This window comes from Pleurodeles waltl, chromosome 6 (genome assembly GCF_031143425.1).
Source record: "Pleurodeles waltl isolate 20211129_DDA chromosome 6, aPleWal1.hap1.20221129, whole genome shotgun sequence".
Lineage (NCBI taxonomy): Eukaryota > Metazoa > Chordata > Amphibia > Caudata > Salamandridae > Pleurodeles > Pleurodeles waltl.
The window spans coordinates 1,611,535,595-1,611,552,881 of record NC_090445.1 but is presented as its reverse complement, the minus strand read 5'-3'; the positions used below and the strand labels follow the sequence as shown (position 1 = coordinate 1,611,552,881).

General features: G+C 41.8%; 1 protein-coding gene and 1 pseudogene across 1 annotated transcript in view; one reads left to right on the top strand and one right to left on the bottom strand.

Moving 5' to 3' along the window:
* Window positions 1–991: 991 nt before the first annotated feature.
* LOC138301235 (exportin-5 pseudogene) lies at window positions 992–5,236 on the bottom strand (annotated as a pseudogene).
* Window positions 5,237–5,978: 742 nt separating this feature from the next.
* LOC138301236 (ER degradation-enhancing alpha-mannosidase-like protein 3) overlaps window positions 5,979–17,287 on the top strand; it is a 252,313-nt gene continuing 241,004 nt past the window's right edge. Inside the window, exon 1 of the mRNA XM_069241496.1 lies at window positions 5,979–7,195. Within this exon, the coding sequence (XP_069097597.1) occupies window positions 6,939–7,195 (257 nt within the window). The 5' untranslated portion in view covers window positions 5,979–6,938. The remainder of the gene's footprint in view (window positions 7,196–17,287) is intronic.

Genomic DNA, 17,287 nt, shown 5'->3' with positions numbered 1-17,287 from the left:
CTACAGACAACACTGCAAATAAAACAACCACTGGCAAAGCCAACAGGTCTCGCCTTTAAGCTTTAATTGTTTTGCCAATGTCATTAGTTTATGTTGTACAGCATTGTCAAAAATACTGATATTGTACAGCATAAACAAAAGGTAAAAGAAGGTGCGATGACACTGTCATTTTGTAGGAGTGAGCAAGTATGATGGCGAACAACTGGAACTATGTGCTATTTTTTTTATAGACTGATTAGAGATGGATCAGAATTTTTTTTTTTTTAAATGAAGTAGCACAAAAACACTTTATTTATAAAGCAGAAGGGCTAGCAGCAACGAGAAGCACAAAGACAAGAAATAGCAACATGGAATGCACTAGAGAGGAAAGGTTATCAGCGAGAGAAACAGAGCAGACAAGAGAAAAGCACGTGCACTCTCATGGAGTGGTTAAGCAAAAATAAAAATATTTGCACAAATACACAAGTAAAGACGCTATGCTCTAAGGGTGGGACAAACACAAGCGGAACAAATCAAGCTACTGAATAAGTGAGAATGATAATAAAGCCAACCAATAAGCCCAGTGTAAGTTCTTGGTAACCTGACAATAGGTCATTTCCAACTAGACTGCTTGCTAGACCTAAAAAAATTGTAATGTTATATAGAAATCATAGACCCGAACGGGTGAGGAAATGTATTCCCAGATGGAACTTGCACACTTATCTATCATAATGCATCTTTTTATTTAGTCTATGAACCTGGTTCATGTGGTTGCTCTCAAATGATGAAGGGATCCAAATCGTTCTATTTTTCTTCAAAGTAGAATGAAATTCAAAAGATTGCTACAACAGAACAATTAATTTACTTACTGAACGTAAATCCAAACAAAACCTGCATCTCAGGAGCAGATTTCTACCTCAGTCTCAACACAGTCTATGGTACTTCTCCAGATAACCAAAAAAAAAAAAAAAAACATTCTACTAAGTTAGTAAAAACGCAGTTAATAATGTAATAAAATACAAATGAATCACGTTTTAATGAAATGTTCATCTGCGAAACATGTAAATTTTGAAAATAAATACTACTTATTTTCGAAAACGAAATATAAATCCATTAGCACAGAGAAATTATTTGTCAACGCATGAGGGAACACAGAGAATAGCCAATGCCTCCTTTAAGTTCGACTACTTCATGGCAGAGGCCTACGTTTCTTTGGATTGGTAAAAGAAGGTTTACCGTTCTTTGACCTAATGTAGGCAAGTACGCGTTTTCTCAACTTCATGGAATGATGCAAAAGAATATTTATATGGTCCTTATTTCGATTCCGTTTACCAAATGGCTTCAGAGTACAGCCTTGTATTAAGCCTTTAAAATAGTGATGAAGTTCATTGTCTGGTTTTTGAATTGTTGTATCAAGAATCCACTGATCAAACTTGTCTAAGTCATGCAAGTTAATGCCTCGGATTTGTCTCATCACTTTATACAAATCACTGTAACCAGGACGCAGATATTTATACATCTGGAAGGCCAGTTGATCAAAAGCGTAGCCCTTAAAACTGTCAAGTGCGTGGACTTTTAATCCTTTCAGCACCATTGTAAAATAATATGTTACATTATCAGCGTCTAGAGGCTCCAAATTAGCGTATTTGAGCAGAGGCCAGCTGAGATGAATTACTACTTTGTAGGTAACTAAGTGTTTCCACACAAGTGAGGAGAATGATGTGTCCAATATGGCAGAGCGAATGTCCTTGTCTTCCAATAAGCATAACCCTAGTGTTGTCAGCTCTGTGTGCTTTGTGTTTGTAGGCTGATGCAGTGTAGGTACCTCTGCTGCTACTTCACCCTCATCAGATTCTGAAGCCCTCAAATTGGTATCTGCATTCTCGTCTAACAAAGGGCAAATTATGATAGTGGATTCAGTCGCGGAAACTGCACCTACACTGGGCAAGGAGTAACCTACTGTAGATTTTTTTGCATCATTAGATTCGGCAGCAATAGCATTGGCATCTGAGTTTCGATTTGATACACAGCAAGCAATATCATTTACTGCAGATAAAACACTGATAGGTGCATCATCAATACATGTACAGTCATCACCATCTGATTCAGCAACACAAATAGAGTCATCCTCCTCCTCACTGGACACAATGCACACATCATCAGTTTCAATTGTCACAGCAGTAGTATCTGCACCCACGCTACAATCATCTCTTATTACAGGCAATTCAGTTTGAAAGTTAGTTACAAAGGAATCATCAACAATGACAATATTTTCATCTTTGCAAGCCACAAAGCAACGAATGATTAACTCCATGGCTTCTTCAGTCAAAAGCATGACTTGCTTTGGTAAAACGGTAAGAAACTCTGGGTTTCCAAATGCAGTTTTCTTTCTCTTTTTTAAGTGCTTTTGCTCAATGGTATTCCAATCACGTGTCAGTCTTGTGTGTATGAATGGTAAGAAAGTCCTCATAATAGGAGACAAAAGAGTCCGATAGTATTCGGGAGGGCAAGAGTCAACTAGGGGCTTCAAAAAGTCACGAACCATGGAAAGTACTCTGTAGTCTGGAATGTTTTCAAGGTTTGCAAAGACAGATTCAAGAAGACAGGTAAAAAGATTGTTAATGCTGAAGAAATCCTGATTTAGGGAAGATGCACCATGCCCCAAAATACTGAAACAGGAACAGTACAAGGTGCAGAAAAATCCCTGCATTCTTTCCAGTGCAGTTTGGTATTCTGGGGGGTCATAAATGTCCAGCAAAGGTTGAGGAAGGTCTAGGCTAGAAGTATTCTGCACGCTGGGCAGACTCAGGACCTCGGCTAATTTGTTGCCCATCTTGGACACCAACTCTGGAAAATAAAGAAGATTTTGGGTCTTTATAAGAACAAACACATTGTCAAGTAGTTTTAGTATCTGCTCACTGCATGGGTTACGGCAGATTGGTTTGTTATTCGGCATAACACCAATAACAAATCCTCCAGTTTTAGCAGTTTCCATATCAGCAGGACAACAAGTCCACCGCAACACTCCAAGAATTATAGCAACACAATGGATTATTTCTGAACTATTTAGATTCATGTCACTTTCCACCACTGTGTTAGTGAGCTTTAGATCGCCACACACATATGAGACCAGCGTTTCAGGATCAGCAAATATCTTTCGCATTTCTTTAGACAGCCAGAATGAAGAGACTGGCGCCATCAGCTCTTCTAAGAAATCTTTCTGAAGATGATAATCCTTGAATTGGTTGATAAGGATGACCATGGCCTCAATAAGTGTACTCTTTTCCATCTGTGTAAGCTGCAGAAGCTCGTTGCACAGCAACTGCTTTATGTGGTTAAACAACATCTCAAAGTAAGGTAGAAGAAATTGAGCTTTGCCTCGACAAATACGATTAATACAAGAACATGCATCTCTTCTCCCACTCTTCAGAGCTTGTGACTTTGGATCCTTGATGTCTTCAATACCTTCAAGCAACTTTTTGAGAACTTGGGGCAACCCCTCACTTTCAAAATCAAGTAAAGGCAGCAGTGTGCATATTTTCAGTGGAGCACAAATCAAGATGAGAGGATATTTTGTCTTAAAACTCAGAAGAACTTGAAGCAGATCTATTCCGTCATTTACCGGTAGTCTCCATTTCTGTAGATTATTTGAAACGTTTTCAACGATAAGGTTAATTAAGAAAGAGACTGCTTCCCACTGATGATAGGAGTCTGTGGAGGTGCAGTAAAAGCCATTCTGTGTCAAGGAATTTATGGGTGCGGAATCAACTGGCAACAACAGTTGGTGTTTAAGGAACTTGCTGGCCATCCTGAAACAAGTATTCGGGTCAAGACGGCATGCCAAGCCAATCACCTCCCGTTGCACTTCTCGAAATGACTGGAAAAAAATGCTGAAATCGTCATCAGTAGGAAAATCGAAGCGACAATATTCAAGACTACGACTGCAATTTTTGGAAGGGAAGCATACCACCATCAAGTTTGTTCGTGCGGCAAGTAGATATCTTGGAAGCACAGTCAGCAACATGGGGTTGTGGGACAGGTGCTTATGGCTAAAAAGCTTCTTCCACGTTCTCTGAGTTAAGAAACGTAAGTACTGGCTGCTATGTAGTGTGAAATCAAGTAAAGAGTCCAGATATTTACCAAACGTTGAAGGCACATTCTCAGAATTAATTGTACGGCAGAGCTGCTCACCAAAAGTACAGAGGAGCTGGCAACGCTTCTTCATGAAGAAATAACGTCTCTCCGTCAGCACTTCCCCAGTTGCTGTTCCTGGGAATGGGAAGATATACGGTATGACAACATTTTCGAACAAAGTAAGCAGTGGCTTACTGTTACAGATTTTCCCGACATGATTCACAACAACAAGGAGGCCCTCTGCGGCCTCCAACTGCAGATCGTTATCATTCAGTAGGCACCACAGGGGATCCAAAAGCTGGAAGTTCTGAGCTGTTATAAGATCCAAAGGCGCCACCTTAACATACTGCGCCATAGTATTGATGGTAGCTGTTATAATCCGGCGTAGCACCTGAAGCTGCGACGCAGGGGCCTGCTCTCGTTTCCAAACATGATAGCTATCGGCGCTGTCCTTTAGTAAACTTTGCACTACATCCAATAAGCCAGGGATGTATTGGTGGAAGTCAGGTGCCAAACCAGTCATCTTCGTGCCACCCTTTGTGGTGCCCTCACCCTCGGCCAATCTTAGCAAGATGAGCATGGCCAGCTCAGCCTGCAAGCCCCCTTTATGGCAAAGTCCACGTAGATCAGCCAATAGGTACTGCCAACGATGCGGCCAGTTACATTTAATCAACTGCACCACAACGCTCACCAAGGCCTCTTTAATACAGGCTTCTTCTTCTAAAATATGCTTTGTCCCATTTAATATCAAGCCCATTATTCTGTCTTTAAAGCACATTCCCTCATTTGTTGAAACGTCGATCGTGGCGACACTCACATGATGTTGTAACATTTTGAGGGCATAGTGTCGCACGTGGGTGTTTTCTGTTTTTTCGCTCAATTTCAGACTGCAGGGGACGCGGAGCACGGCCATATCTTTCAACTCATCACAGAACCTTTGGGCCTCTGCACGCCGCTGGGAGCTGGTGGCCGGATTCATTATCAAAGTCACCGCTTCGGTGAGCATTTCGCAGACGAACTTCACTTCTGTGTCTGACATCTTTCAAGACTGGCGACAACATACGTTACCAACAGTTTTTTCCACTGTATGGCGATTCATGGATTTTTTTTTTTTTAAACCGGAATTTCCGGAAACGTATTTCTGTTTCAGTCAAGTCCAGTCTTTATGAAACGTGAAAGACCCCTTTCCAAGATGGTCGCCATCAGAGCACAATAGCTGAGTATTCTGTTGCAGATACCCCAGGGGTGCTTTTCAAAGTGCACTCCATGGGAGCTTTAAGTAGCGTATTTTTTAGGCACCTGAGATTTAAAAAAAATCCGCTAATTTTCCGGGACTATGATATTAGATGAGGCGGGTGAATATAACCGAGCCACTCACACATATCATAGAACAAAATAAATCATATTTACAACTACAATGAAACAAATAATTGCGGGAATCTTATTGCAGGTACCCCGGGAGTTCTCGTCAGAGAATATGTTTGAAGTTTATCTTTGTCCTTTTTCTGTGTTTAAAGTATTACATCCGGAAGTACTCGGTTGCTTTTAAAGCCTACTTCCGCAACTAAACTGGGATTTGTATGATCTTGTATCACATTTCTGGGTGTCTGTGGGGTATAGTGAGGAAACTCTTTTTGTACCCTAATTAGCACTTCTTTGCCCTTGAGGCTGAACAGAAGGAAGTTGATACGGCTGGGCCTGACAGGTGGGTCACAGCTGACGAGCACAGCGAGATAAAAAACAAAAAGGGGGGGGGGGCGGGGCCATGTAAAAAAAAAAAAAAAAAAAAAAACAGCTAGACACGGCATAGGAAAAGAGGGGGCCAGGCAGAAGCAATCCATAGCAGAGGGTTGAGGAAAACAGCTGAGAGCAGAGCAGGTGACGGCAGAGCGTGGCGAAGGGAGGAAGAGCTAACAGCTGTGAGTGGGAGGCAGGAAGCAGAGGTTATCGACTGTACAGTAGAGACCCGGGGACCAATACCACAGAGAGCAATATTCCAGGAGGTTCCTTTCAGAGCGAATTAGAGGCAGTTCTGGGAGTAGGGGAGAAAGCATAGATTGGTGTAGACAAAGATTGACAATGTGCGAGGTTCGGGGTGGAGAGGGGGAAGCAGACTATTGGGAAATAGCGATTTAGTCAAAGGACAACTTAAGTAGGAGAAAAAGCATCAGCAAGAACAAAGGGGAGTATAAGAGGTGGTAACTACGGGAAAAGGTGGCACTGACAGCTGCGATCCACTGTAAAAAAAAGACCCCTCGGGACAGATTGGGAGGTCTAACTGCGGGGCTGATATGGAAGTACGAGAGGAGTCTTAAACCGAGAAATGCAAGGAAGGAAACCGGGACAGGCGTGGCATCGACAGCTTCAGGCTGTACCTCAGTAGAATTATAAAACAGATGCATACACGTTATAGTTCTCCCAAAAGCAGAGTCATTATACTTTCTTATTGTCGTAGGTAATGTGCAGGGAACCAGTAACTAAGAGGCAGATTGTGAGATGGTGTCCCTAATATAAAGACCAGTTCCAAAAACACTGCGGGTCATTGTTAGACGAAAGACCTAAATGCAGAAGAACTGCTGATCCATAGTACAATTCACGAACAGGGGTGTACTGTATCCAGTCTTCACAACAGGCATACCACGCTACATTACTGACAGTAATGGCATTCGCTGCAGGAATTTTCTGTGGGCAGTCAACAGGAAAGGAGTTTGGAGTTCTGTCTGTTGGAGCCATAGCACCTTTTATATTTTCTGATTGCTGCAGGAGTAGGGGATTTTATAAGTCTGCATGTTAACAGCATGGGGTGCAAATTTTAGGGTATCGACATGGACTGGAGTTATGTGTATGCAGTGACCCATTGGGCCAGTGGCCCGAATGCTCTTGGTTATTGGAGAGTAGGTCCGGTGGGTTTGACGTCAGTCTTTTTAGTTAGTGTGGTAGGTAGGCGAAGCAGTGCCACGAGTGGCACACTATGCTGGCCTTGCAGTCCGGCAATGCTGGTGTTCCTGATTGCTTTCTGCAGTTGGATTTGTGCTGTTGGAGGAGTCGAGGTGATGGAACGAGAAGAGCAAAACCGGCTCAGGTAAGAGAAAGACCCGGATTTCCTATATTTGCGTGTAAAAAGATACGTAGACCCGAGAAGAATAGGGGTTGCCAGTGCTCACTTTGCAAACTAATAACTGCTTCCACTTAAGAAAACGCTAGTATTAGCAGTAAAGCAGTAAGATTCAGTGTCCAAGGACATCTTTTCAGCTGTGTTAGACACCTCTAGTGCTTTAACGTCATAAAACGGCACAAAATAGCCACCTTTTTTTATCCACTAGTGTATTTCAGTCATGTACTGTATAGAGATGGGCGAGCCAGCCAACAAATTAACAGGGAAAACAGAGCCAATGGGACTGGTTCGGCTGTTCGAGATAGAGGTGGGGGAGCAACTGAAAGCTCGAGCCTGAAGTCTGGCTGTGCCACAGCTTGAGGTCCTGTTGGAACCAGGAGCACACAAGGAGCCGAGATTTCATGTGACTTATGCATGTAACACCTCCTTCATCTAGGATGTGGTGTTATCAGGCACAGGTGCCGACTTCAGAACTGAGGAACCAGGTTCCAGTCTCGGCGTTGGCTTAAAATCCTGTGATTCTTGGCAAACTCCTTAACCTCCCCATGCCTATAAACAATTAATGGTGGCCTTGTGTCACGTAACTGGTGTTCATGTAAATAACTCAGATACCTTAAGGTCTAGTTTGAGTTATATATTTAATAATAAAATGCACAAAGAGGTAAGCACAAAGCGTTGACATAAGGAACGTGTAATAGATACCCATTTACTGGCTGATTTGTACAGATTGAAACCAGAAAATGTGGATAAATCATGACTTCCCCTCTTGAATTATGTGATATTAGACAAAGGTTTTATTTCCCTAAAGCAGTTTTTTTCTTCATTATCACGCATGCAAATACTTTCAAATATGCAAGTTCAGGATATCAGATGTACAAAAACCCATTGTGTGTGATTTAATTGACTATAATCCTCCTCTGTAATAATCTGGGCCACTACAGGGTTTACATGACTATTGTCTCGCCTTTTAGTTCACTAATGGTTCATTTTTTTTTTTAAAAACTATCACTTTTAATAAATACTTCTCAGTAACATTGTGTGATGTGTTAATGTCAAAGCTTCTACATTATTGAATTTTGAAGAAAATTAGTCATATTTCACGCGATGTCTGCAGTATTGGAGCCTGTTGGTTAGCTGGTACACAAGGGAGCCTACCTGCCCTTGGCATTGCAGAAAAATAGAGACACATGGGAATCCGCAGTGATGCCACTTGCATGAATCCTGACACTTTTTTTTGTCCAGAATTCCATACAAATGTCAAGGTATGGGTAAAACAAATCACAGTTTTTCACTTTTTGATGACAAAAAAACTCCAGAATTTCAGACAAACGCAAAGGCTGTACCATTCAATGTTCTCATACTTCTGGTACAAGCAGTACCCCACAGGTGTAGGTGGGCCTATTGAACAGTACACAAATAGGCCAAAGTTGTGACGATGTGAAGACTATATTGATACTATACTGACTATACACAGCCACTGATTAGACCTTTTAACGTCAGCTACTGTAGGTCCACTCACACATGTGAGGTACTGTTTTTATTGGTAAAAGTGTGAAAACACTGGCTAGCAGGAGGAGTTTTGCTGTTCCCCACATAAATGTGTTGATTATTTTTTTGTTTAGCCTATTGCCCAGCTTTTGTGTTAGAAAATATGGTAGTATCCACAGAAGTTAGTATCCACAGAAGTTACACCACCTAGAACTCTTCCTTGTATACTTGTGTTAAGAAATGTCTGGGCTAGATGACCCAAAGGCCTAGACATGCCGTTTGCTGGAACCTGAGCATCCCTAACTAAACAATATATTTTGTGAAAGTGTGGTCAGCTATTATTCCAATGGGATATAATCTATTAATTCTAAATTGGAAAATGAATGGGAGAGAACTGTTAATCCAACATGGAGCAGCAGAGGTTTATGATCAACAATTGTCATGAAGTGACGGGTACATCTAACATCTTTGATTTGTGCAATTCTGAGTAACTTGTATGGTGTTTTTATCATGCAAAAAAAAGAATGCCGTAAAACGGCTCCCTAGACTATGTTCAGGCTAAACAACTATTGTGTTAACCTATATATTTGTGGACGAAGCTATCATCCTATCAAACTCAAATGTGTGTGTGTGTGTGTATGTGTGTGTGTGTATATATATATATATATATATATGTATATATATGATAATTAGGAGTGGGGTTCATTTGAATCTATCACCATAGGTTTAAAAACATGATGATCCAGTCTAGTTCTTCTCTTCTTCTCGTGTGTTGTGGCCCAATGATGTTTTGTAAATCAAAAGGCCCCCAAAGCATTGGCAGTGGTGTTAGAAGCATTTATAAATGCCTAATACTACTATCCTTTATAAGAAGATAAATACTTGCAATACATAGACAAGCATTTGTAATGCAATGGGTCTTGCATTTGCTCGAGTTGGAGCTATTAGCGTTGTAAACTCCTAATTGGACTTTTCTTGCCACATAAATTGAAAATTAAAAGCGAAACAGTTTCAAATAAGCGAGCCGATTGAAAGCGCTACGGCCGCCATGAGCATCAGTGTGAAGAGATAGACAAAAGGAAAAAGAAGTTTGCTCGCAGTCAAACTTATCGGCAAAAGTGCAATTAGCTATGTAACTGGGTCGATGGCCAAGGCGGTAACAAAACCTCCTGAAGGAGGGACAAAGGTAAACCATTTACCAATGTCATCAAAGGATTTTTGAAGGGCAAGCCCACGAACAAAGGGTAGTGAGGTGGGTGTGGTTAAAAGCCCAGATACACACCAACACGTCGACCTAAACAAACATGCGAGGTAGAAAATAAATGTCCCATCGCCTTGCTTGATGTGGATGCAAAATCTTTGCCAAACTGACTGAAACGTCTGCTGGCCCCGAATGAGGAGGAAAATATTCTTTACTTTTAGCAACGTGGATTTGGAACAAACTGTTCTACTGATGCTGCAGGTTCTAGCCAAGAAATTAATACTTGGCTAGAGCCAAAGATTGTAGGCAGCCAGCATTCTCGTCTCATTTCATTTGTGCGGATCATGGTACACTTTCGACCAAGATCAACAGCTGGCGTATCCCTAGAAAAGTTTAACAAAATATGTTAGCTCTACATTTAATAAAATTGGGTCCACGTTTTAATTCGCTACTATCATTGCATTACTTCATTTAAATTGGAATGTTGACCCCCTGTTTGTAGAACAGCTTCTATAGGGAAAGAGCAGTTTTACCTACAAGAAACCAGGCAGTCAAACCTTGGCATTTTTTCTTTGACTTTATATCTGCGAGATAAAACTTCTAACAAATTAAACGTGGCTCCTGTTGTTTACTCATGTGTCTCGATGCAAAGTGCTACACAAGTGCTTGTCATCTGTCCAGTCCTAAAAGATTCAGGAAGATGATTTTTAAGACGCATGCTAATTGCTCATGAAGCAACTACAAGGTCTGCTATCGATTTGATATATTCTAACATGGCAACGTAAATGCATATTTTAAACCTTTCCATTTTTTTTTTAACTTTGACATTTTGAATTTTACAAATTTGGTGCATACATTATTTGTATGTGGATTGTAATGTATAGATAGCTTTTTCAGCTACGCAACGAATAATGAAGCTACCGGAGGACACGTTTCTCCATTTCATTTACAAGTTAAAATGCTAAATAATCAATTTCTATACATACTTTCAGTCCCAGGCTGTGCTTCATTTGTTACACCCATTCTTTTTTTTTGCCACCCAGACTCCCACTTATCTTCTAGGTACTCGTAACAATCAATGCAGCAGTCATTTGCTCCAGGACTTGACAGAACACTCTAAATGAGCTCCTGGGGACTGGACACAGTTGATCTGGACACTGTACCCCAAAGGTGTTGTCCATGTTGGGATTCAATAATTAGTAAGGCTTTGTCTCTTACTGGACTTTACAGCAAGGTAGACACAAACACGCTTGAATACACCAGAGCTAAACATGATACCCTCTATGTGACCTACAAAAGTAGTAGCAATAAACAAAACTCTCAGTGAGGCGCTAAGATCTAAACAATATTCCAGATGATCCCTTCACATCAGAGCACTACTTAAGTGCTGTATGCACTGTGCCCTCCAGCATTCTCCCCCTCCAAGCACTTTCTCGTACTGTTTATTCCCACAGCAGTTATCAAGGGTAAGAGAATCCTATGCTATTGTTTGTACGTCTTTGTGCTTACGAGTCTGTGCCCACGCGTGGTTGTGTGTTTGAGAGGAAACATACACAGCTGTGCTGTAACATCAGTGTATTTGTCTGTGAAGAAAGCTTGCGATGCTCCTACTGCCTGGGCATTAGCTGTTCCGTGTTAGAAAGGCATGCACTCCTGCTGCTCATGCTGTGCCTCTGCTTTGTGTGTTACGGAAGGATGATAAAGATCTCAAATACAATCTAAGATAACATATTTTCGCCATAGAAAGCCAAAGGTGTTCTCCTTATGAATGCTTCTTTTCTATTTACGATGCGATTCCCCAAATTTACAGGGTGGAGTTCTGTCCTTCAAATATTACTGCAAATGGAATCAGTGGTTCCTAGGAGTATTCGGGGCAACTGCAAATTTTTCAGTTTTCCTAGCGTACGTGTGGGGCCGCACCATGGTGGGCTGTACTGGCTCAGCACAGAGTCGAGTGCTTGTTTTATTTGCCTGCAATGTGTAAAGTAGATTTATTTAACCCAATATGTCTCCGATTTCATGTATTATTTGAGACAGCAAAGCTCAGAAACAGGAGTAGGCAAACCTTGTTTATTCACTGTTTCTGAGCTGTACTGTCTGAAAATCTAGCTCTGATTTAGAGAAATACCATGTTAAATGAATTTTCAATCTGCAGGCGCAATAAAACAGAACTTGGCTCTACGCTGGGCTAGCAAAGCCCATCATGATTTGACCCCAGATACTCTTTTTGAATCCAATTTCCATATGAGCAGATATACATGTGTATATTTGCTCATTAAAAAAGACCTCAGAAATGCAAAAACACTCCATAACTTTTTAGGCCTTGTCTAAGTCAGCTCATGCACTGTCTATTGTGAGTCCTTATTGTTAGCTGCAGTGGGCTTAGAGCCCTCCTATTGCTTACTGGTAGTTGACTTTATTGTCATTCTCATTTGCTTGCTTCTTATTCATCAGCTTTTGGGGTCTTTCCTTTCTCCTGTGTGGTTTGTCCTTCTCTTGTAATTTGTGCCCTTCCACTGCTCCCGTTTAGAGCAGCTTCTGCCTGCCCTGTATAGTGATGGAGTAATTGAGCCATTGCTTCCTCGTGTGAATGCCCTCCCCCTATCCAGTTTGCAGGGAGTACCCCCAGATATGCTAAACCGAGTGCCATCCTAGTCCTGCCATTGATCTTCGCTGAGCCAATGCCCACTGCCTCCGCCATGTCACTGCCCTTGCAGAAATTCCAATTATTATAATTGATTGCCCTGCTATTAATCCAGATACCCTGCATAGAGCAGTTGCGCACCCCGTGCTGCCACTTGCCTTGAAATGAAATCTACATGGTTCCTTGTTGTGCTGAGTTCCCCTCTGCAGGATGATTCCCCTGCTGCCTTCATAAAGCCAGTCACCCCCTACCTGCTGAAGGTGGCCCCTCCTTTCTTTATGCACCTTTCCATATTTATTAGATTTATTCACAAACTGCAGTATACAACTCGTCATGACAACACATATTACTTATTCAATCACTATGGCACAAATATATATACATCAAATTTACATCTCATTCATTAGTTACATCTACTCATAAAAAAAATAACACATAACATAAATACCCGCAATGAGGGTTATGCCCAACAATATAACTTTCTATTATGGTCACTATAGCACAATTAGCAGTGTGATCCCATATCCTGTAGGTGAACAAGGGTCTAGCACCCAGCTATAAAATACATAACTATTTTTTCAAAGGTATTATGTAGTGCTCCATCAATTTTGTTTATCAATTTTTTTGTTTCAAAAGCCCTTGATCCCACTAAGCAGGTGTTGACGCGTTTCGGCCTCAAAATTCATGGCCTCTTCAGGACTGTCAGGGGGCACTGGCACCTCTACACAAAGTAACACACAAATTAAAAACATGCCATTTAACTACATTCGTTCTCTATGCACCTTCAAATGTGCAGAGTATCAGTGTCAGAATTTTTTCAGTATAAAGCGATGTCTCTTTGTTAGAATTGTGTAATTGCTCCCTTAGGGGGCAAAAACCTAAATTGGGTCTTACCCAACTCACTGCTTAAACCCAATACCACCGGGGGTGAGCGCAGCACCACACTAAACACCGCGTGTCTCAGTATATTACTTGAACATATCCATTAATCATGCAGCCTACACAGTGGATACCACTGTAAGCCATAACTTTAGCCAGCTGTGGAATGCATGATGCTTTCTAATGAAAGGTTGTTTTAGTTGCACTCCACGTTATTTGCATCCACAGATTAGAAGCCCATGTCCCTGACTTCATGTGTCACACTAGTCATGCCTTGGGCCTGCCATTCTGAAGTAGAAGCCATAACTCTTTTGTCTGGCTTCACCCTCCCTTTGGCTGCACACATTGCCATTTTGTAACAGAAAGTCTAATTAACTTGGGGCCAGTCTCAGCCTCTAACAGGGTTTTTGTCCGCTCTTCACTAGTCCCGAAAATGAAGTGGACAGCCTGCTCTGCCCCCATCAAAAGTGATGGGATGGTAGTTTGGAATCATAATTGGTAGAGCCACTGAAAATTCGTTACCCTACCATCTAAAGCAGTAGGATTGGCATGATTGCAAAACATGATTTAAAAAAAAAATCTGACAAAAAGAAATCTTACTTCTTCTGTAGTCAAGAGTAGAGACCTAAGAAACTAAGCCAATCGGCTGAGATTTGTGTGGACTGGCCGGGAATCGGAGTGATTTCTGAGGGGGAAAAAACAGACTAATTTGCAGCAATGTAACTGCTGTTGCTCTTTCCATCTGCATCATTATCAGCTTCCACAACTGCATACTTCATATTTGTTTTATTTTATCTTATCCTTAACAGGTGACTCATACACATAATGAGCTTGAAATGTTTGCTGCTATTTTACTAGATATTTATGACCTAGAGGTTTCTTTCTCCATATTAAGACATAGGCAGGTTTTTCTATATCAGACCCTGCAATATTGATAAAACCCTTTAGCACGGTGGAAAGTGAACCTCTGGCGTGCGATACAGGTGACTGTTATTGTCATTGGAGACCAACCAAGATAAGTCTGCTATCCTCACATGTCTGTTGGAAGAAATCTGACTGACTTTGGCCTGTTTGTACCCACAATGAATGTTTTCCACCGAATCAACACTTTGCGGAAATATATAGCTGTATCAATAGTTCAAGTGGTCCTTTTTTAGCATTTGCTAATATAGAATCTCATACTATTAAAATAATATATTAAATTAGCCGGTTTGGTGCTGGATTAACAACAATTTACTCTTCATAGGTGTCTGAAGCGAATCCTTCATGATATTCTCAGGAAACTTAGACAGCGATGACATACTACGAATAAGCAAGCAATACACATCAAGCTTTGACAAAGTCAGTACATCTGGCATGAATGTGCTAACACTTGCATACATCATTTGTGCATGGCTTTGCCTGCATTAGCACATTCAAGCTTTAGCAATGCCTTTATTTGGGGGTGAGGGAGGAGTGATAATTACTGGTGCCATGGATACAGATTTATCCCCTGCTATATAAAAGAGGCTTAGTACTCGTCGCCAGTTGGGTGCTGGAAATGGCTGCACAGTGTGAGGAAGTCCTATCGATTCAAACCAAGGTAATCCCACTGGGTAATTAGAGAAGGCAGTTGAAGTTAATTGAACTTCTTACTAACCTTTAGTGCACTTATTCGTATTTAAAAATACTTTAACATTTTGATGCAGCTCCTTGAGTACTGGAAGATGGACAAGTGAACCACCAAAATTGCTAGCAACTAGAGCCTATGTGGCAGCTAAATCCTTGCAGTTATGTGCCAGTAGCTTGTCAACTTCACTACCAATTGATCCTCCTTCTTTTCATTACAGAAAGCGCCACTTCTATGTGCTCTAACTAAACTCAGAGCCTCATATACAGTGGTGTGAGGGCAAAATGCTGAATAAGCAGTTTAACAGGCAGTATAAATTTGCATCTCCCACTCAGTTTTGTCTGGGGCTTAAGAGAACATTGGAAGTATTGGCAAATGTAGTACTTATGGATTGCTATTTATTGAAATTTGTGTGCAACGGTGTTGTCAGATTGCACATACGTCCTCCAGTTCTTGAAATGTGGCTGATACATCAGAAGGTTGAAGTTGAAAAGTACATGTAATGGAAGCATCCTGAAGACACGTGGGCGTATTTGTTTCCAGCCTACAGTGAGTGTTAGGTTAGCGCATAATGGCAAGGCCATACGCAACCAATTTAAGGAATGGTGGATTTAGTCGCTAGAGTAACATGTGAGGAAGCATGGTAGGCTAAGCAATGAATACCACATTGGAGCTGTCAGAAGCTGAACAGTTAGACACTCATGAACTGTTCAAAAGACAGAATCCACCAGCGCTGAAGGATTGTATATGAAACATTAATTCGTTATTGTACACTGACATCCATTGGTGGGTATGTATTAGTCCAAAGGCTAATGTACTGGCTTGATTTTCATTTCTGTTCCTGTTGTTTGTTATATTTGTCTTTTTTGTGATTTTTATGGTGTAAACATATAACAAAAATGAATTGATAGATGATTTCTATAACCATAATTAATATTAAGAATATTTATAAATGTATAAGATTGTTTTCACAGTGTACTCATAACTTATCTCTTTGACAGTATGAATACAGTATATGTGTGGTAGTGTGATTGAAGGAGGTAGGTATAAAATCTTTAACCAGGGGAACTTTCTTTTGTTTCCAGGACTAATGCTCTATTTTGTGGTAGTGTGGGTGTAAAGAAATGGCTCCCTGTTGCAGTTACCCCCCACTTTTTGCCTGATACTGATGCTGACTTGACTGAGAAGTGTGCTGGGACCCTGCTAACCAGGCCCCAGCACCAGTGTTCTTTCACCTAAAATGTACCATTGTTTCCACCATTGGCACAACCCTGGCACTTAGGTAAGTCCCTTGTAACTGGTACCCCTGGTACCAAGGGCCCTGATGCCAGGGAAGGTCTCTAAGGGCTGCAGCATGTCTTATGCCACCCTAGGGACCCCTCACTCAGCACAGACACACTGCTTGCCAGCTGGTGTGTGCTGGTGGGGAGAAAATGACTAAGTCGACATGGCACTCCCCTAAGGGTGCCATGCCAACCTCCCACTGCCTGTGGCATAGGTAAGTCACCCCTCTAGTAGGCCTTACAGCCCTAAGGCAGGGTGCACTATACCACAGGTGAGGGCATATGTGCATGAGCACTATGCCCCTACAGTGTCTAAGCAAAACCTTAGACATTGTAAGTGCAGGGTAGCCAGAAGAGTATATGGGCTGGGAGTCTGTCAAAAACGAACTCCACAGCTCCATAATGGCTACACTGAATACTGGGAAGTTTAGTATCAAACTTCTCAGAATAATAAACCCACACTGATGCCAGTGTTGGATTTATAAAAAAATGCACACAGAGAGCATCTTAGAGATGCCCCCTGTATTTTACCCAATTGTTCAGTGTAGGCTGACTGGTTCCAGCAGCCTGCCACACTAGAGACATGTTGCTGGCCCCATGGGGAGAGTGCCTTTGTCACTCTGAGGCCAGTAACAAAGCCTGCACTGGGTGGAGATGCTAACACCTCCCCCAGGCAGGAGCTGTAACACCTGGCGGTGAGCCTCAAAGGCTCACCCCTTTGTCACAGCACAGCAGGGCACTCCAGCTTAGTGGAGTTGCCCGCCCCCTCCGGCCACGGCCCCCACTTTTGGCGGCAAGGCTGGAGGAAACAAAGAAAGTAACAAGGAGGAGTCACTGGCCAGTCAGGACAGCCCCTAAGGTGTCCTGAGCTGAGGTGACTCTAACTTTTAGAAATCCTCCATCTTGCAGATGGAGGATTCCCCCAATAGGATTAGGGATGTGACCCCCTCCTCTT